Source organism: Sciurus vulgaris (assembly GCF_902686455.1).
Source record: "Sciurus vulgaris genome assembly, chromosome: 10".
Classification (NCBI taxonomy): Eukaryota; Metazoa; Chordata; class Mammalia; order Rodentia; family Sciuridae; genus Sciurus; species Sciurus vulgaris.
Window position 1 is genome coordinate 121,454,129 of NC_136470.1, and position 20,923 is coordinate 121,475,051.

At 47.3% G+C, this 20,923-nt stretch overlaps 1 protein-coding gene across 1 annotated transcript in view; it reads right to left on the minus strand.

The window, feature by feature from the left end:
* The window catches only part of SLCO2A1 (solute carrier organic anion transporter family member 2A1), an 81,764-nt gene that overhangs the window by 45,155 nt on the left and 15,686 nt on the right, over positions 1-20,923 (minus strand). The window contains exon 2 of the mRNA XM_079156044.1: positions 889-1,026. Coding sequence (XP_079012170.1) covers positions 889-1,026 — 138 coding nt within the window. The remainder of the gene's footprint in view (positions 1-888; positions 1,027-20,923) is intronic.

A 20,923-nucleotide genomic window follows, 5' to 3' on the forward strand; every position in this document is an offset into this window, starting at 1 on the left:
ATACACAAACAGTTACACACAAATACATACACAGATTCTTGAATAGTCACACACAAATATAGACACATATAGACACAGATATATACAGAAACAATAGTCATGTACAGATGCACAAGTATACACAGTCACACAATGACACAGGATACTTAGACACACACACACACACACACACACACACTAGAACTGAAGAATAAACCCTCTGATGGTATTTATCTCAAATTGTGCTCATAGGCTTAATGTGGACTCAGATTCTTGCAGTTTGGGGAAGGGAAAATTAATGGTTATTTTCGTTTGGATTGAATGACAGCTCTGGCGCAATATGACACCCCTAATTTGCCTCACAGCCCGCTGTCTTAAACAGACCCTGTGTCATATCCCAGCTAGCTACTCCCTGCCCCTTGAAAACTCCAGTTGTTCCTGGACCCACACTTTTGTTCCAAGCACAGGGACAATATGGCAGATAACAGATTTTGCAGTTTTGGGGGCTGAGTTGGAAGAGAGCATTTGCCTTACATGCCAGCTCCGGTTTTGATGAGTAGAGGGGCCTCGAACACTGTGCTGAGAAGGATTCAAAGGCACTGTCCAGACTCAGCAGGAAAGAGGCCTGTGGGCTACTCACTGTGTGCCAGTGCCACAGGGCGGAGAGGACTGTGGTGACACAAACGTAGAGACTTGTTTTCCTTGCTCTGTCGCCAGTGAGGCCAGCTTGTGTCAGGGTATTATCCAAGTCAAGGCCAACTTGAGGAGGGTGCCTTCTGTGTCCTGATGCAGAGAGAGGCCTGTGCCCTAGGTGCACCCCCAGCCTCCAGGCCCCTGTTCTGTTCCTCCCTCTTCCTGTGATCAGGGTGGTATGCAGGGGGATCTGATAGCCCAGTATCTCCTGCTCACCTCGTTCAAACTGGAAATGAGACCCGAGGAAGAACTGGAGAGCCCAAAGCGCTTCTCGATGGTGGTGAGGCTGCTCTTGAAGTAGGCGCTGTAGAGGAGCTGGCAGAGCTGCAGGAGGCCATGGCAGAGCACGAACACCTGTGGGGAACAGACGACGCCCGTGAGGCCTCCACGCAGCGAGGCCTGGCGCCCGCCAGCCTTCCACATGGAGCCTTTGGGGGTGAGGCCCAGCGGGCAGGTGTTTCCTCATCTGTTACATGGGGACTATTTTAGTCAGCTGTTTCACTGCTGCAACTAAAAGGACCCAATCAAAACGATTGCAGAGGAGGAAAAGTTTATTTGAGATTTCAGAGGTCTTAGTCCATAGAAGGTCAGCTCCATTCCTCCCGGGCTTGAGGTGAGGCAGAGCATCATGGCGGAAGTGTGTGAAAGAGGGAAGCAGCTTGCATGGTGATCAGGAAGCAGAGAGAGGTCTCCACTTGCTAGACACAAATGTATACCCAATGCCACACCCCAATTCCCACCTCCTCCAGCCACACCCCACCACTTCAGTTACCACTCAATTAATCCCTATCAGGGGGTTAATTCACTGACTGGATTAAGACTCGCATAGCCCAATCATTTCTCCTCTGAACCTTCTTGCATTGTCTCACACATGAGCTTTTGGGGGACACCTCACATCCAGACCATAACAGGTGCATGTAGTTCATAGGGTGGTCCTGAGGGTGAAATGGCTCTGTAGCTGGAGGCACTCTGCAAATGTCTTCTTTCCTATATCTCATCACTGCTGTGGTAAGTAGCCCACTAAGGCCACAGGAAAGGCATCCCCAAGAGAAAGGCCCGACTTATCAGCCCAGCATCTAGGGTATTCACCACCTTGAGTTGTTCCCAGTGCCCCATGGACTGGAGAGCTGCCTTCTTCCTGTGCCCTGTGAGGGCTAACGGCCACCCCCATCCAACTCAGGCTACTCCCAGGAGCATGTACAACAAGCCCCAGGTCCACTTCTCCTGACCTGTCCTCCATCCCCAGTACCCAACCTCGAAGGCCCATTTCTAATGTCTCCAATAAGGCACCGTGATGTATCACCTGGTTTGAATGAATGTCCCATTCACATCCTCACCAACCTTGTTATGGCTTCTTATGAGGCCTATCTCGACCCCTTATCAGGGTATCTGAGTTTGTGGTTCCTTTCTGGATGGATGGTCAAGGTCTTAGGGAGGAATTGAGGCTATTTGTCACTATATCTCACTGCATCCCATATACCTTGTCCTAAGAGTACTGAGTAAATGTGAGTTCCATGGTTCATGGGACAGATGTATATCAGGGAGGTGGGAGAGGGGTTTGATGGCATCCTTAGCTCCAAGCTGAGAAACAGAAACTCTGGTGGTCCATTTTCAGAATATAGTATTTAGCCTTAAATGTAAAATTGGGATGTAAGAAAGGCAGCCAGAGAGGAAATGGAGCAGAAGGGAGAGTTACACAATAGCACCACAGCCTGTGGATTTCTTTAAATGACCCCATCAGCCGTTCTGAACTTTGCCCTCCCCAATTTTAAATTAGCCAATCTCATAGATTGTAACCCTGAGTTCCTCCTATCAGAGCAAGAGGCAGTGCCTTGTTAGGGATAAAAGCAGGTGCTCGCTTGCAGACTTTGTTCAGTAGCACACCCTTCTGCAGAAGTAAATTTTGCCTTGCAGGGCTACTTGGAAGCATGTGTCTGATTTTTCATGACACTCAGTATTTCTAACAGTTTGGGCCCTCCTGGGTTCTCAGCTGTTGGGCCAGACATGACTGGGTTCCAGGCCAGGAGTCTCACATCCCCAAGCAGCCAGTGGAAGATACCCTTCTGGGTCATGCTTTTCCTCCAGGACAGGGTGGCCATTATGATTTGTTGCAACACGGGTTACAATCACTGAACTAGAGGAATGTCCTGGCTCTGACGATCTGTGCAGAGGGTAATAAGTGGTAATAATTAGAAAATGAAAAGCATAGAAATCTCCTAGCCTACAGGTGCTGCCACTACAGGCAGAAGGAAAGATAAGAACCTTAAAACAGATTATGGAAAAGTAACAGGTGAAGGTGATGGGGAGGTGATGGTGATGGGAGGTGATGGTGAAGGTGATGGGAAGGTGATGGTGATGGGGAGGTGATGGTGATGGGGAGGTGATGGTGATGGGGAGGTGATGGTGATGATGAAGGTGATGGAGAGGTGATAGTGACAGTGATGGTGAAGGTGATGGTGAAGGTGATGGTGAAGGTGATGGGAAGGTGATGGTGAAGGTGATGGTGGAAGTGATAGTAAAGGTGATGTGAAGGTGATGATGATGGGGAGGTGATGGTGATGGGGAGGTGATGGTGATGATGAAGGTGATGGAGAGGTGATAGTGACAGTGATGGTGAAGTTGATGGTGAAGGTGATGGTGAAGGTGATGGTGAAGGTGATGGAGAGGTGATGGGAAGGTGATGGTGAAGGTGATGGAGAGGTGATGGTGAAGGTGATGGAGAGGTGATGGTGAAGGTGATGGAGAGGTGATGGTGAAGGTGATGGAGAGGTGATGGAGGGGTGATGGAGAGGTGATGGTGAAGGTGATGGAAAGGTGATGGAGAGGTGATGGAGAGGTGATGGAGAGGTGATGGTGAAGGTGATGGAGAGGTGATGGTGAAGGTGATGGAGAGGTGATGGTGAAGGTGATGGTGAAGGTGATGGAGAGGTGATGGAGAGGTGATGGTGAAGGTGATGGAGAGGTGATGGTGGAGGTGATGGTGAAGGTGATGGAGAGGTGATGGTGGAGGTGATGGTGAAGGTGATGGAGAGGTGATGGTGAAGGTGATGGAGAGGTGATGGTGAAGGTGATGGTGAAGGTGATGGAGAGGTGATGGTGGAGGTGATGGTGAAGGTGATGGAGAGGTGATGGTGAAGGTGATGGTGAAGGTGATGGAGAGGTGATGGAGAGGTGATGGTGAAGGTGATGGAGAGGTGATGGTGGAGGTGATGGTGAAGGTGATGGAGAGGTGATGGTGGAGGTGATGGTGAAGGTGATGGAGAGGTGATGGTGAAGGTGATGGAGAGGTGATGGTGAAGGTGATGGTGAAGGTGATGGAGAGGTGATGGTGGAGGTGATGGTGAAGGTGATGGAGAGGTGATGGTGAAGGTGATGGTGAAGGTGATGGTGAAGGTGATGGTGAAGGTGATGGTGAGGGTGATGGGGATGGGGAGGTGATAGTGATGGTGACGGTGATGATTTTTGTTAGTCTGATCATTTTCCACAGACTCAGGGCACCGTGCACACTCAGTTCCCTGGTTCAGGGACTTGGGAAAGGCAATCTGATCCTGAATTCCTTGCCATGTCCTTCTCCTCTGACCATCCCCTAAGGTTAAATGTCCCCAAAACACCGCAGTCCCCTTCTCTGGACATGTACCTTTTCTGCACACACTTAGGGGTAATGCCATTTGCCACTAGAACAGTGGTCCTCAAATCTTGATTTTTATTCTAGAACTTTCCCCAGAGCTCTGCACTCAGGTCCATTTACTATCTGGTGGACAGCCCACCTTATGTTCTCAGACTCCTGAGACTAATCACTTCCCAGATGGGACTCATGGTCTTCCCCACAAACCTCTCCTCTTTTTCCTTCATTTCCCATTACCTTCACTCAGCTTCCCAAGAATCCCCTGGATGCCCCGAGCACTCACCCCATTGCCAGACCCTGTGATTTCTTCTTGGGGTTTCTCGTATTTGACCCCTCCCTCATGTCCAGGTGCATGCCTTGGCTCAGGCCTCACCATTTCTCCCCTGGATGACTGCAACAGCCTCTCCCACGCCTTTTGTCTGATCTCTCCAAATCTTTCCCCAAATCACCCCAGGAGAGCTTTCTTGAAAGCAAATAAGAGCAGGTCACACCCAAATCAACATGTCTCACTGGCTCCCACTTCGTGTGAATGAAAACCAATGTTCTTGGTGGGTGTGGTGGCCCACACCTGTAATTCCAGCGACTTGGAAGCTGAGGCAGGAGGATTGCAAGTTCAAAGTCAGCCTCAGCAACTTAACAAGGCCCTAAACAACTTAGTGAGATTCTGCCTGAAAATAAAAATAATTTTTAAAAAGGGCTGGGGATGTGGCTCAGTGATTGAGCACCCTTGGATTCTATCCCTGGTACCAAAACAGAAAGAAAGTAAAGGAAGGAAGGAAGGAAGGAAGGAAGGAAGGAAGGAAGGAAGGAAGGAAGGAAGGAGGGAGGGAGGGAGGGAGGGAGGGAGGGAGGGAGGGAGGGAGGGAGGAAGGAAGGAAGGAAGGAAGGAAGGAAGGAAGGAAGGAAGGAAGGAAGGAAGGAAGGAAGGAAGGAAAGAGGGTTGAAACCCAATATACTATACCCTGCCTGCCTACTCTTTGGTTCCATACCCTGCTGAGGTTAATCATATTTTGCAAAGATGGCCACATCAATATCTCCCAAGAACATGCACCTCTTACAATGTGACAATGACATGCCACAAAGAAGCAGGGTATATGTTCTCTCTCTTTGAATATGAGACACTGGCTACTTGCTTCTAATGAGAAGAATGAAGCAGAAGCGATGCTATGTAACTTCTGAGGCTTGGTCCTAAACGTGGTAGAGAATCTGCACGGCCCCTTCTAAGGATCCTTCGAACTCAGACAACGCACCATAAGGAAGCCCAGTCTTCTTTACTCACCGGGAACCCACATGTTGGTGTTCAGCTGACAACTCCAGCTAAGGTTTCAGCCTTGGGTTAGAGTTCAATTGTCAGCATAGGACTGAATGAGCTTTCAAATGATTCCAGTCCCAGTTTCTGATGCCAATTAGAACAGAAATGAGCTACCTCCACTGGGCCCTGTACCCACTGCGGATTGCCAGGAAACCGAGAGTTGTCGTCGTTTGAAGCACCAAGTTTCAGGGTGCTTTGGCATGCAGCTTTGGATCCAGCAACACCTGCTGCTGTCCACTTTGCTCCTCAAACACCATCAAGGTTATACTCTCAAAAGTCCCCAGGGCACACACTCTGTGTTCAAGCCTTTGCTCACAGTCTGCACAGAATCATCTTGCCCTTCGTTATCTGGATGGCTCCCCCTGGTTTTCAGGATGCCACTTGCCTAGCACAGGGCTCAGCTGTGTGACTAGTTCAAGGTTGCTTCTGAAAATCCCAGCATCCTGTTGCTGACTTCACAGAGGCATCACGAAGACTCAGCATATGCTGAGGAGTGAGGACAATCATGACAGCTGAATTCAAGGCCTAGCAGCTGAATTCAAGGGCAGCAGGCTTGTGGGGAGGGACCAGCTCAGGGGCTCCTGCAGAAGCTGAATTCATACTGATTCCAGGTGGAGGAAGAGAGGTGATTGTGTTTCTAACGTGAAGGCCAGGAGGAGGCAAAGCCATGCTGGAGACAAGGTACTGGAGGAAAAGCGTCTGTGGAGATGAGCTCCGTTTGGGAGCACTTGAGTTTCTGAGTACTGAGCTCAGAAAAGACCACCCTCCCTCCATCCAGATCAGTAATGAATCAACAGCAGTTACTAATCTCCACTAGCTTCCTCAGCAGTCTCATGAGAAGAAGATGGGAATAATGTAAAAGATCATCTATCTCATCTCTTTTCCTGAAAGAGACATTTAAAAATTTTTCCAATAAATTCAGAAATTTCCCACATTCTTCCCCAAGCTGCTAAGTGGAAGACTCCAGCAAGAACCAGCTGACCCTTTCCACCCCGACCCCCTCACAGGGCCAACCTCATCTCCAGCTGTGGGTCACTGCAGCCCTGTCAAGTCTACATGCCCCAATGGGTGCCCCAGCAGAGGTGCTGGAGTGGATCTGGACCCCAGGCATAGCTGGCACAGATCACATTTGTGACAATGGGAGGGAGGGGTCGGGGGTAACGCCAGGAAATGAGATGGCAGTAGATGGATGGTTCAGCAGAACTTTCTGGCCAGGGCCCCTTCAAGGTCACAGACACTTGACCTCAAAAACTGTGTTATGTGGATTGGACCATGGAACCATGACCCAGGCTGCTCAAATCAATCAAATACCCACTACATGGCCTGCAGGAGACAGAGCAAGTTAACACAGGGCAGAAGACAGGTTTAAAAGTATATGTAGATGAATTGTAAGAAGAAGGAAAAGGTTTCAGCTCCTCTGTACCATCCCTCAGGCAATACAGTGCTCTGATTTTTGATGGTTTGGATTTTGGAGTTTCAGATCCTGGCACGACCTTTGGCTACTAATCTGATCGCTCTGAACAGCATTTTCTCCAATAGTAAGTGGAAATGGTAGCAACTGAGTTATGGAGACAGCACCAGAGAATGAGTTTAAGACACCTGGTGCCCAACCTGGCCCACGTGGAGGGAGATTCAGTAAGTGGAGGCTGACTCCACTCTTGCCTCTTGCTCCCCAAGTAATTTAACTTCTCTGTGGCTTTCCATTTTCCTGCTATGTGAACTCCAGAAGCACAATTCCCAGCGACGTGTTAATAAAGAGCACCAGTTTGGAGCTCCAGATGCTCCAAATCAAAAGGGTTCCCTGGAGAAAAAAGTCTGGAAAACATTGCCTACTACAACCCTTCCGCATGAATATTTGCAACATGTTAGCATTTCGAAGGCACTGAAATTCCTTCCGTAAGGACCTGCTTAACTTTGTTTAATCCAATTTCCCTGCTGCCATCCTTTTTTTGTTAAACCAAGGTATTGTATATTGGCCAGGCTGATCTCAATCTCCTGGATCCTAGCAAGTGATCCTCCTTAGTAGCCAGGACCACAGGCTTGGGCCACGACACCCAGGTTCCCCTAGTTCTTTAGCTATGTAACCCTCACCCCAACCACCACCACTTTTCCCCTCCTATTATGGACACTAGAACTCTGCAGAACACACTTTAGGGAGAGATAACATGTCCCATTTAGAAGTAGATTATCTGAGTCCTGGAATTTCTTTGCCAAAGGAAAAGAAAACAAACGATGTGTTACACAGGCTGCGTGACCGTCTTTAAAACAGCACACTATCGTTTTCTATCTCCTCAATCTACTGTCTTTTTCTGGGCATTTATTGCTTCCTAAGATTACATCATGCATTTGATTTCTCCTTTATTCACCTCTGGCCCCCACCAGCATATAGACTTCATGGAGGAAAGATGACAGGGGCTTTTTAGGACCAAAATAAAATCCCAGTACTTGAAGCAGTGCCTGGTTCATGATTGGGGCTCAGTCTCAAGTGGGCAAGTGTCTTTAGAGTACCCGGTTGACCCATGCTCATGGGACTCAGCCATCAGAAAAGTCCCCTGTGAGACTCAGATTCATCTCAATGATCTGTCCTCCATCATTTAAAAACATCCCCTATGATGTGACTTCATTCCATATGCCACACAATTCCCAAGGCACAGAAGAGCATTTGCCTGTTTCATTCCCTCACTTACTTGGTTCACTTCTAAATCACTTTTGGATATTTCTAACTCAAAATAAAAGGTTGAAGAATTGCCAACTATGTCCAAAGGAACTTTCTGGTGTGGTGGGAATAGTCCACATTTTTATAGTGATGGTATTTGCATAGGTATAGTTTACACTCACCAAGACTCATCTAACATTTAAAGCATTTTATTATATGCAAACGAAACCTCAATTATGTTGACCGAAGGAAAATTCTTTCGAAAAACTATTTGTAACCATAAAGGTACTTAATATAATCTAACACTTCAAAGGGAATTCCACACACATTTTTTTTTAAATTATAATCATTGGCGACGTCATTGGAATAAGCTTGTTTGTCCAAGGGGCCTACTTTGAGAAAGGTTCAAAACCTATGTAAATATCTAGATTGGAGTGTATGTGCTAATTTAAACATCTAGGTTTACGTGAGGGGTGTGTGTGCATGTTTGTTAAAATTAACATGTCACTTAAGGCTCATCTTGTAGAAGGAAGCTGGCAGAGAAATCTCATGTTGGGGGAACAACATTTTTACAGGGTGGAGAGGAACTCTCTCAGATTCTAAATGTGGAGGTCACGCTCACAGCCCCATCCTCCATCTAATTCTAACAAGCACAGAGAGGGAGTTTGGAGAGAAAGGAAACAAAGAAGCTGAGTGGCCATGAAGATCTTCTAACAAAGAGGGAACTTCTTACCACATGTGCCAAGGAGTTAAGGAGGGCTGAAGAGATGCGGAGACGCCAACTGAAGGTACAGAGGTGCAACTGCAGTGATGTAAGGTGACCCTAAAGGGTGAAGTATGTATAGGGACAAGAAGGGACACTGCCACAGCCAGGGAGTATGGGAAAATGCCAGAGTATAGCCGAGACATGGCTCCTTTCAATCTGCATGCTCACAACTCACTTCTCCAAACTAAATGTTGGAACTATGTTCTAAGCCACATGAGACCACAGAGGCATCTCACCATGGTCATGGGGACATGAGACAGAAGTTCTTTTAAGTTCATTAATGGTAGGGTTACTGCCTGGTCAGTGACTGACTGCTGTCAGTCAACTCTGATTTTGTTGACACAAATTTCAGGGAAGACAAAACTCTAGAAAGTTCACCTGATTCCTTATGACCACTGTGATGTGACTTCACTGAGGCCATTTCACATGACGAGGGAGTGGGAAGAAAATCCCTTAGGAGCAGGCAATGGACTGACTGAGACACACGGCTGCTGACCTCCCTGTTGGGAAGAGCTGCTTCTAGCCCTACATGGCAGCTGTTTACTTTCCCAAACAGGGCAATCTAAATGGAACAACTCTTCCAAAGGGAGGGAAGGAAGGAAGGAAGGAAGGAAGGAGGGAAGGAAGGGGCAAAGAACAGAGCAAGAAGACTGTTCTCTCACATCTACAAGGATGCAGGGATCACTCAGGAATGTGCTGAAGGCCACTCTAGTTCTCTATATGAGGGAGGGGACATTGGAGGTGCCATTTGCTTTAGCTTTAGCTCTGTCAACCTCTAAGAGTCAAAATCTGGCCTCAGAGACCGTTCTGTTCCTCCTCTCCCCCAGCCAGAGCTGGCTGCACCCCAGAGAGGCAGGAACACATCTCTCTGGAAAGAGAGCTGCTTGGCTACGCTGACACCCAGGGTAGCAATTTGCATTTAGGAGTTCCTTTCCACAGCCAGCTGGGTCCCACCTGTGAAATTAAAATCGACTTATATTTCTTCTCATTTTTAATTTTTTAAATTTATTTTAAATAAATGCAATACTTGCATAGGTTCAAAAAGTCAAGCAGGGCTTGACATGGCAAGTGTGCACTCAGTTCCAGCCCACCACCAGTATCACAGCTCAGGGACAATCACTTCCCTAGGGAAGTTTTTGTCATTTTGGGGTTTTTTTGGTTCTGTTTTGTTATTTTAGTTTCTCTGTTAATTACACCCACACATCCCAAAATATGCTTGTTCTGCAACTTCTTGACTTGTCACTTTAGACTGTTTGCTACTATAGAAGAGAAATGAGCTCCCTTAGATTTGCACCTTTGCTCCTCCCCACTCCTCTCAACTTTACTAGTCCTGTGAGTACCTTTGTTGTGATCAGATCACTTCATTTTGTGGCAACAAGCTGGGAGTGAGAGGGGCAGGGCTTCCCTCCTGGACAGAGGTACTCACACTGGTGATAGTTCCCCTGGTCATGGAGGGAAGGTGTCTGGAGTCTTCCTGGAGCCATGGACTGTCCCCACTACCTTCCACTACACCTGCTGATTCTACACCTCTCCTCTCTGGGGCTTCAGGGATCCCTAACATTGTAAGCCTGGTATGAGCATCTGAGAGACCACCCCCGCCCCTCCACTTCATCCATCAGTAACTCATAACAACTTTTCATTCTGCCCATGGACTTGAGAGCTTCCATAAGTTCTCTCCTCGTTCAGGTTTTTTCCATTACTGTTTTTAAATTTTTTTATTCATTACTTACATTATAATGGGGGTGTTGGAGATGAGGAGAGACAGAGATGTGCTCAGTCTGGGATCTTGAATTATAAACCCAATCTATTCCCTGACATGAGCCTAGCAGACAATCATTCTGTCCCTACTTTTTCAACAAGAAAAAAAAAAAAAAAAGATTCTGAGAAGTATATACAACTGTTTCTTGACTTCCCATGGAGTTACATTCTGACAAATTTGTCATAAATACCTCTCACCTTAAGTCAAAAATGCATTTAATCCACCTAACCTACTATACACCATAGTTTAGCCCAGCCTACCTTTAATACACCCAGAACTCTTACGTTAGCCTACAGATGGACAAACTCATCTAACAGAAAGTCTGTGTTATAATAGTGTTGACTATCTCGTGTCATTTATTGAAGAGTGTATGGGTATGCTTTCACACCACAGTTCAGTTGAAAAGTTGTTACAGTGAATCTTCCTGAGTTGGGGACCATCTGTACTTATGAACTAAGCTACCAAACCAGAAAGTACACCCTGATCCTTCCTCTACCCCAACTATATTCAAGTGCCCTGATACTGTAACGGAGACTTAAAGGCTACTTTTGCTAAGCGCATGGACTTTTGCTATCGCATTTGCTACATTTGGGTCAGATTCCTGTATACTTCTGGCCTCTGGCTTTTGTCTTTCCCCCATGTAATCCAGAAGCTCTTAGCAGCATCTCAAAAAGAGGGCTTGGGTGGCTGGTCCTCTTATTTTTCCCAGTTTGACCACTCATGATTGGCATAATAAATCCCTTTCTTGCTTTGACACGATACGTCTCTCTCTGACTGGATTCTCAAGGTGGTGGGTGGCCAAGTCTGATCTGGCCTCAGACTCTGGTAACAACACTTCATTTCTTTGACTGAATCTTCCAAAGTCATCAGTGTGTTTCCAACCAAAGTCATGTGGCCGGAGCTGGCTCTGGGTGCCGGCTCATCTCAACTTGTGGTTCTCTTTCTCGGGTCTCCATTCTCATTGCTCATCCTCAGTCCTGACTGGCATTTCACCAATGGGTAAGGACTGAGGGGTGAGGCTCAGGGTTCAGGGATCCCCCAATGCAATGAGGACAAAAAAATGAACTCAGAAGGGTGACTCCTGGCTATCTCCCAAGGTCATCAGAGATGCAGGCACTTGAAGGGGGAGCCTGAGTGGCTCTTCTGGGACCCAACCGAAAGAACCCAGGAGCTGGAGAGAGAGGGGGACCCTTCTCCCTGTCCTTCCAAAAGATGCAGTAGTAAAGCAAAGAATCGATGTGTCCTTGAATGGAAGGCTCTTCAGTGAATCAGCCTGCCTGCTCCCCCTGTACCTTCAGCAGGGTGTGGCTTTGGATCCAAACTATGGTCCAATGCCCCAGCAGGGAATTGCTCTTTCAAGAAGTGATTCAGGAAATCAAGTATGTTCCCATGCAGGAAGAATGTCTGCACAAGATAAAGTTCAGAGATTCAAAATAGCCAGGCTGGGGTCAAAGTTGGTGGTGTTCACAGCAGCAATAATAAAAGGTATCTTTAGCATTATTAGTATTATTATAAGCTAGACAAAACCTTTGATAAGACAGAGCCCTGTGGGCCCTGAGAAGGATAAAAATCAGAACAATCTATAAAGAAACACATACATTTCCATCACAACCTCCTTGCTGTTTTAGAGGGAAGGAGCCAGTTAGGAGAGCTGGGCCTGGGGCTAGGAGGGAGGCCAGCAGGGGCCTGGTGGGTCAGGTATCTCAGAGTTCTCTAAAGGCCTGGTATCATTTCCTCCCCTTTTCTTTCCAGGGCCCCCTTGCCAGCCTCTACAGTCCCAGAGGGACCTTGCTGTCTAACAGGGCTCCCTAATGGGCCTTTAGAAAAGCTACCCTTAAAGGCCCTGGACAACAGTTTCTGGAAAGACAGGTGTGGCCTCAGTGGAGGCCATAGGAAAACACAACAGGCCCAGGAAGTCAAGTCCAAGAAGGACACTCTTCCCACATTTTGCATTGCCTGGGGGACCCCAGCCAAGGTATCTCTCTGAGCCAAGTCCTGACTCAGTCGGACCAAAGCAGGATTTTCCAACCATTTTTAGCTTCATATACTCAGTTTAAACAAAAATCTCACTTGAGGGCCGCCATGAAAGATACAACTAAAACGGACACTGGGAGCCCCAATCTGCATATGTATATGATTTTTGTCATTATTTTGAATCTTTCTATTGTGTATTATTATGAGCTAAAATAAGATCTTTGATGAGATCCTGGGTATCCTTGGAAGACCAAAGATCAGAACCATCTGGAAAATGAAATGTGCACATTTTCATGGCTGCATCTCTTTTGAAAGCTAGGTCATGAAAAAGAGAATCTGAAAAGCTTTCTAGCGAATGCAACCCCAGAAATCCTACTGTGGTTGTTTTGGTTTTTTTCCTAGTGGTGCCCTGTCTGAAACTCCATGGTAGGAGTGTGTGACAGGAACTTACAGCGGCTGCCTTTGCCAACAGATCTTCATCCAGATCTGCAAATGCCCTATGGGTAACCAAATGCAGATAAGGCTCTGGGCATCTCTGCCTTCATTTCTTATCTGTCTTCTTTATTATATTAAATGTTGGGTCAGGTCCTTGCTCAACTCTGCCTGTAGACATGTTAATGATTTAAGGAGCGTTGTGTCCAAAACCTAGTAAATCAACCTAAATTACCCTATTTTGTTCCTCTTCAAGATAGACACCAGATATGCAGAAAGATTTATAGCATCCTATTCCAGAACCTTGGTGTGGCCCTAGAAGTCTCTAGTCCTTATCCCACGCCTTCCAGGAACAGCAGGAGGCTGGCAGGCACATCACACCAGGATAAGACTTCCCCCAAGCAGGAGCCAACGTCTCATGGGAACTGATCACAGGTCTGAGCAGCAAGTAGAAATTGCCCCCTCAAGTGGTAAGGACTTCTCCCAAGGGTGCCTTTGGAGCCATCTCACAGAACTAGACCTGAGAAAATGAGCAATCAGACCACAGTTTGACCAAGATTGTTTAATTATACATCTCTCTCAAGCTCTGCCCCAATTCTTCCTCTATTTAAACCTAAACCTCATGTCAGCACCAGAAGAGAGCTGACATGCTGGGCCTCACTTTGCCTTCCTAGTGTGACCATATTGATTAATGTTTGCTTTCCACCATTACTTTTCTGCTTGGTGTTTGGGGCAAGTGACCAGACGGGCTTTGTTGGGACCCCCCAGGGTCAGACCTCTGGGCTATGATCCTGGTACGAAATGGATGAGGTAAACAGCTGGATTTGTGTCTGGGATTTGGGGTGAGATTTGTGAGAGGATGAAATGGAAGAGTGAAAGGTGAGAGATTGCCTGAGGGCTTGGGTCTGGGATCTGGGCTTTAGAAGTCATAGATGCAAAAAAATAAAAGTTCTGGAAGGGATGAAACATAAACATGTGAGACTAGATGAATTTACCAGATTAACTAGAAATGTGGTGCTCAAGGTTTCCCAGAAAAATAAACACTTAAAAATAAAATTATCAACTAGCATTTATCTAAATATGCATCCAAATTCTTCTTCAGAAATTCCTGAAGTCTTTGTTTTTTTAAGCCAGGAAAGCTTTCCTTTATGGAGGGCAAGTGCCATCTTGTCTTCTGGGGAAGCTGGTTCAGGAGTAATTCGCTAGGATGAAATGAGGCCCCATTAGGGGATCTGCTTTGAATCCATTTGTGGCAGGAAAAGGACGTTCAGACCATATGAATATGGAAACTTTGCTATTTTATATCCTTCCTACTCTTTGTTCTAATAAAAAGATGGGATGTCAATGTTTTTGCTCACATCCTGGAAGGGTTTGAAGATGAAGCCCTTCCCTTCCTGCCTTCAAGGAAAGGGAAGCCAGTTTTTCAGAGAGAGAAAGTGAGGATTGGGGACACAGTATTAGAAGAGCCTAAGATCTTAGGAGCTGACCTCAAGGAAGCTGGCCAGGAAAGGAGGGGCCCTGGGCCTCAAGAAGCTTAGTGACAGACACTGGGAAACATTGAGGGATGGCACTTATTTTTCCTTCATGTCACCGCATTTGTTTATTTACTTATGTATTTCTGTCTCCTCACTTGTCAGTCTTGATCACTCTGTATCTTCTGCCTCTGGCTATCAGCACATAACAAATGCTCAATAAAAACTTGCTGAAGTAGTAAGTCTTTATAACTGCCCTAAAAGGTACAAATGATTCTTTGAGCTTAGGGAGGAGAAAATAGGTTCGGGGAACCTTGGAAAATTGCCTCCTGTTGTAGTTGGTAGGTGGTAGCAGCCAACAGATGCCAAGTTACCCCATGACTCTGCTCCATCGTGATACCTGGGCTTATGAGAGCTCAGGGGAAGGAGAGCCAGTAAAACTGTTTTCAGCAACATTTCCAGTTGTTACATCCAGTGGATTCTCCAACAGTTGCTTTACCTGAGTTCTACAGGGTTTGACACTTGCCATTTGTGATGTCGCTTGACATCCCAGTGTTGTTCTTTGCTCTGTTGTTCCCCCTTAGGAGGGAGGCTGATGGTCCCGGGGCTCTGTGCCCATGTCTCCACATACTCTTCTCCTCTGTGTCCTGTTCATCTGCTCACTGGGAATCCTTAACTATGTACTGAAGACTCTCCTCCTATAAAACTGTGCTCTTCACATTTCAACTTTAACTCCCCATCAGTCCCTCAAACCTATGCCCCAGACCATCATGGTCCCCCACACCGTCTCCTCCTGATTTCAGTTCTTGCCTGGTGCTGCCATCTCCTAACCAAGTCTTCAAGCTGCCGTGCCCACCTCCTCTGCTACCCTCCAGTCCCAGTTACCAGCAGTTCTCACGGGACCTGCAACCATGACCTCCTAGCTGTTGCCTATGCCCACTCTCTTCTCCTTCCTATCTATTTTTTAAACAACAGTCAGAGAAACCTCTTAAGAAAAATGTTATTCAAGTATGACATTCACAAAGGAAATGCATAAATCGTAAAAGTATGACTTGAAATTTTTCACAAGCTGGGTATACCTGAGGGATTGGTGCTCAGAGCAAGAAATAGATCATTGCCAGCTTTGAAGAAGCCCCATGGGGCCCCTCTCAGTCACCACCCACCTCACCTCCAGGGTAACGACTCTGTTGACTTCTAAGAGCAGAGATTGGTTTATCTGGTTTTTTTTTTTTTTTGCTTTATAGAAAAAGAATCATATAGTACATCAGCACAAGCTTCTGAAAATGGAGATCAGAGCTTGTCATGACTGTGGAAACCCCTCGAATGGATTCTCACTACCTCAAATTTGAATCCAACCACAGTATCCAGCCCACAGGGCCCTCCCTATTCCAGGTCCCATACACCTTCTGCTTTTCCCTGAGCTTCTGCTGCAATGGCCACCTCTCAGGTCCCAATCTTTCTGTATGCAGTGCTTGGTAATAAGCAGTGGAAATGTGTAGCTGAGAGGAAGATTGAGGTCCACATTGGATGCTGTGTTGCCTTAGAGACTTTGGGGGTGGGGGTTCTTGTTGGGGGGCTCTTCATTCCCACCCACTCCTTTGGTTAATTTCTACTCACTTTTCTGGGGGCAAAGAATGTCCCTCCTGTTACGGTTCTCCATTGTTCCTCAGGGCACTGAGTTCAGATGCAATCACAACCACCATGAGTGTTTTGGGTCCTGTGGCAATTCTGTTACCCAATGCATATATGTCACTAACAGGACAGAAGAGGGCAATGAACACAAAGTGGAGAGATTTTAAGATGAAGAAACAATCCTTTCTATAAATAATGATGAATGAACAAATTGAAGAATAAACATTGGTGAATGACCCCATCAGTTACCTAGGTATCCAAAAGCCAAAAGTGAGAGGACATAAAATTATCAAATTGGGTTGTAAATTCATTGAAGAAAGAGATATCTTCCTTTTATTGTGCCCATTTATCTCCCAAGAAAGTTCTGGAGACATTGGAAATGACTTAGCAAATGTTTGCAGGTTCTTTCACTTTCTTGAAAACACCCAGGGCCAATTCCATCCCAGAGCTCCCAAGAAAATAATCTCCATTTGGAGAGTTGAAGCCCTGGACCCAGGTTTGCCTCTTGGCCCTACAAGGTATGTTTTGGCAGACCAAAGACTGAAGACTCACTCTCTGAGCATGAGGAAGGGAAAGTATCAGGCTATGTCCCTGGGGCAGCCAGTGAAGAGCTCCAGGAAGTTTCATCAGGAGCTAGTCAGTGTCCTGGCAGGATGGGGAACAGCCCTCGCCCAGGGAAATCCCTGCCCTGAGGCACTTGTGTCCACCCCCCACCAGCTCAGCCTCCACAGCACACCTTCAGGAAGACCTGATAAACCACAGCACACCTAGCCTGCTCAAAGTCACAGTGGAGGTGTGAGAACAAAGATTCAAGAGTCTGTAATGGGATCCCCAAATAGTAGATGCTCACCAGGAGGATAAGCAGGCTGCCCACCAGTAGGGGAGAAGGCATGGAGGGACATGGCGCCTGTCAGCCCTTCCCCTGTGGCAGCCTGGGCCTTGCTCATTGTTAACACTGTCTCCTCTGACTACTCAGATGTCAGTCTGTCCTGAGGCTATGCATTCCAGAATTGCATATACAACAGACAGGCAAGCTCAGCCGCCATTCCCTCCTGACACCCAGAGGCAGGGGCTTCCCTGCAAAAGGCTGTCTCTGGCAGAGACATCTGTTCCCACACAAGACCATTCCCACACTCTGTTCTGTCACTCTGAATTCTCCTTCCCTGCCTGCCTGCCCAGGGACCCCAGATTCAAGACCACAGGCTGTCTTCATAGGTGTCCTCTCCTTTCCAAGACCCTGCCACCCCAAAAGCAAATTGAGCAACCCTCTAAAAAGTTGGCCCCATATAAAGCAGGTCCTCAGCAGCTGGAATAAGATGTGTAGGGAAGATACAGCAAGTGACAAAGCAGATTGACTCTACATAGGAAAATTGCCCCATTCTGGGGTCATCCCTTCTTGTTTTGCTGGGTGGCAAGTAGGAGAAAAAGACATTTTTGTCTAATATTTAAATCTCTGTGTCCCGTTAGACAACTCAACAGAAATGCCCCCCAAGCACTAAACTATGAGCACATCTCCTGATCATGACCTGGGACCTCCTGTAGATCACAGGAGGGTCACATAACTTGGTCTAGCTTATCCATTGGTCAATAACAAATACCAAATACCCAAAATACAAATACCCAAAGGGCCACCTCTCCTGTGGGTGACTGGAAAGGGAAGCCTGATGCTCATTCCCAACACACCCTGTGGGTCTCTACCTCCTCCCTATAAGCTCCTCTTAGCTTTGGTCTCAACCGGGGGGGGGGGGGGGGGCAGCATACTTTGCTATGATCCCCACAACAAATTTCATAACTCTTTCTAACCTACTAGAACTTGCAGTAGGATTTTCTCTGCCACAAGTCTCCTCACTGAGCATTATGGGTGGAGTCATACCTCCCAAAAACAAAACTTGGGCCAAGTCAAGTTTCTGGTGTGGTCTTTGGATAATAGAGGCCTGCCAATGTGGCCCCACCATGTCCCTTCTGCAGGAGTGGCAGCTTTGTCAATGAAGGTAGCACTCAGAGAGCAGGGGTCAGGCCATCTGCTTGGTCTTATGTGGTCACCCCTACCCAGCACATGGCCTGGGCCACCTGCTTGCCCCAAGAAGCCTCCACTTCTGCTCTCCTCTCACTATCACTTCAACTCATTTTTGGACCTTTCCAGACAGGGAGCTGCTGCTTCCACCCCCACCCCTCTCTTGCTCTCCTATGTGTCTCCAAGTGTCTTCTCCACCCTCCTCCCCTGCAGTCCTCAGCTCAGCAAGGAGGGAAAAGAGAAACATTTGCAAGGTTCCGATAGGGGAAAGGGGAAGAAACTGAACAAGACAGGAGAGAGTGACATTCATAAGTACCTCAGAAAATGCCCAAATCCTTTCTCAGAAACTCTTCTTCAGGTCCAAGGCTGATGTGAGAGAGGAAAGGAAACTGGTTCATGCAGAGGTCAAGGCAGAAGGTCAAGAAAGGCATGCTTGCGTCTTTCCCATGTTTAGATAACAGCCACCAAAACATGCCTCCCTGTACCCACACCCTCTGGTACTCCTTCCCAGCCCCCATGCCATGGCTCCAGAGAACAAGGGGGTGAGCCACAGTGAGGCCCTCCCACCTGTTGCTGGGATGGGTCATCCAGGGCGTCAAGGACTTCTCTGCACCATTAGCTGTCTAGTCCAAGCCTGGGAAATAAGGCCAAGAGTATACAAAGAGAAAAGCAAGCCAATTTCTCAAATTCCCTGTTTACCTATAGTATTTAACTTGAAGTTATAAATATTCTTTGGAACACTCCTGACCTCAGCCTCCCAGACCATTTGTCCTTTCCAAACTATCTGGGGGCCAAAAGAGGTAGACATGGAACTCAGTCTAGCATAGCCAGCCATGCACTGGAACGCCCCTGGAGATTCTCTGAATTCCAGTATGTGGCAGCCATTCCTTGCTAAGAAGGCCTCATCTCAGCACCCCCCACACTCGAGTCTCCTGGTGCAGGAAGATCTCAGGGTTTGTGGTGCACAGCTCCTGGCTTTGCCCAGGCCACAGAAGGGGGTTCTGGGAAGCCTTCACTGGTCATCCAAAATGTACCCCCACAAAGCTCCTCCCACCCATGGTGGCTCCCACATTAGAAGCTCCTGTTCCCTAGCAACTCTTCGGATTGAAGACTGATTACTTTCCCCCAATTGCTTTAATGAATATCCTGGCCACAAGCATATCACAGCCACCTCAGTGAACTCTGCATGTGACTGTGCTCCATGATGCTCTAGCCTCAGAACAGATGTTCTCGAACTGGAGGGTACATCAGAATTACCCAGAGCACTTGCTGAAACAACTTGCTTGATCCCTCTAGTTTTTCATTCAGTGGGTCTGGGGCTCAAGACTTCACCTATATAACAAGCTCCGAGGTAAGGCCAATTCCGTTGGTCTAGGGGCCATACCTTGAGAACCAGTGCCTCAGAATCAAGTAGGTGTTCCTGAGCGCTAGCCTAAATCCTTCTTTCCTGTGATCTCTTTGCTGGAAATAACATACAACCTCTATGTGCAAATCTATTCTGTGAATAGGGCAACTAAAAAGAAACCTTTCTCTGGAGTAAAACTGAGTCAACCCCTTGCTTTCTTTACTCCCCTTGGCCATCTTCCCTTCTGGGCATGGGGACTCTATCCTGGTGAGGGTTGGCCTGTGCTATTGGAATGCCGGGAGCACCCCACAACTGGTCCACCTCCCAACTACTCTGCTTCACCTAGAGTTCTTGAAGGCACGTGCAGGGGAACCTGGTTTCATCATCCACACCTGGTTGGTTTTGGCTGGACTTTCTACCTGTAGGTTTCAAAACTCCTGAGTGAAATCATCAATAAGCATCTTTAGACGGGGAAAGATTAGGTAAGCAAATACTTGACGCCTACCAGCTGCGGTCCTCCATGCAGCAGACATGAGCTCAGCCCCTTTCCAACATCACTGGTCGACTCATGTCTACAGCCCAGGGGCCTGTGACCTCAGTGACAAGAAAGGCAAGGCAGGGGAATCTAGGTATTGGTGATATGCTGGGCCTCTGATCTGTGGGGCACTGGAAGAGTTGGAGCAGAAGAGGGAAGCATACCCCAGACATGGGATTTTCAAACTGTGAAGAGGAGCAAACAGAAACCCCACTCTAGGACCCCTTGCAGAAGTTCATCCCAAGCATGCCTTCCTTCCACCAGTGATTTCAGCAAGACCCCCAGCTCCCCTTTGGTGTTTCCTATGGCCAAGTGGTGCTCACCACCCCTGGAACCCTCTGACTGCTACTGCCACACTCTGTCTTGTATGTGCCCTGGATGTCACTGCCTTTGACTTTGTGTGTGTTTTTGATGTGTCAGCTTGGCTGGACTACCATCTCCACCTACTCAAGTACTAATCTCAACACAGGTGTTGCTCTGCAGGGAGTCTGCAGGTGTAATCAAAATGCACCATCATCACTTGGCTTGGAGTGAGGGAAATTTTCCTAGATAATCTGGGTGGGTCTGATTCAATCAATTGGAAGACCTTAAAAGCAGGGTTGAGGATTGAGAGGAGGCAGGTTGTGGGGATTTAAAAAGGAGAGAGAAATCCCCCCATAGACAGCAGCTTTGAACCATGCCTGTGAATTCCAGCCTGCTTGTCATGGTCCCTTCTGATTGCCAACCTTA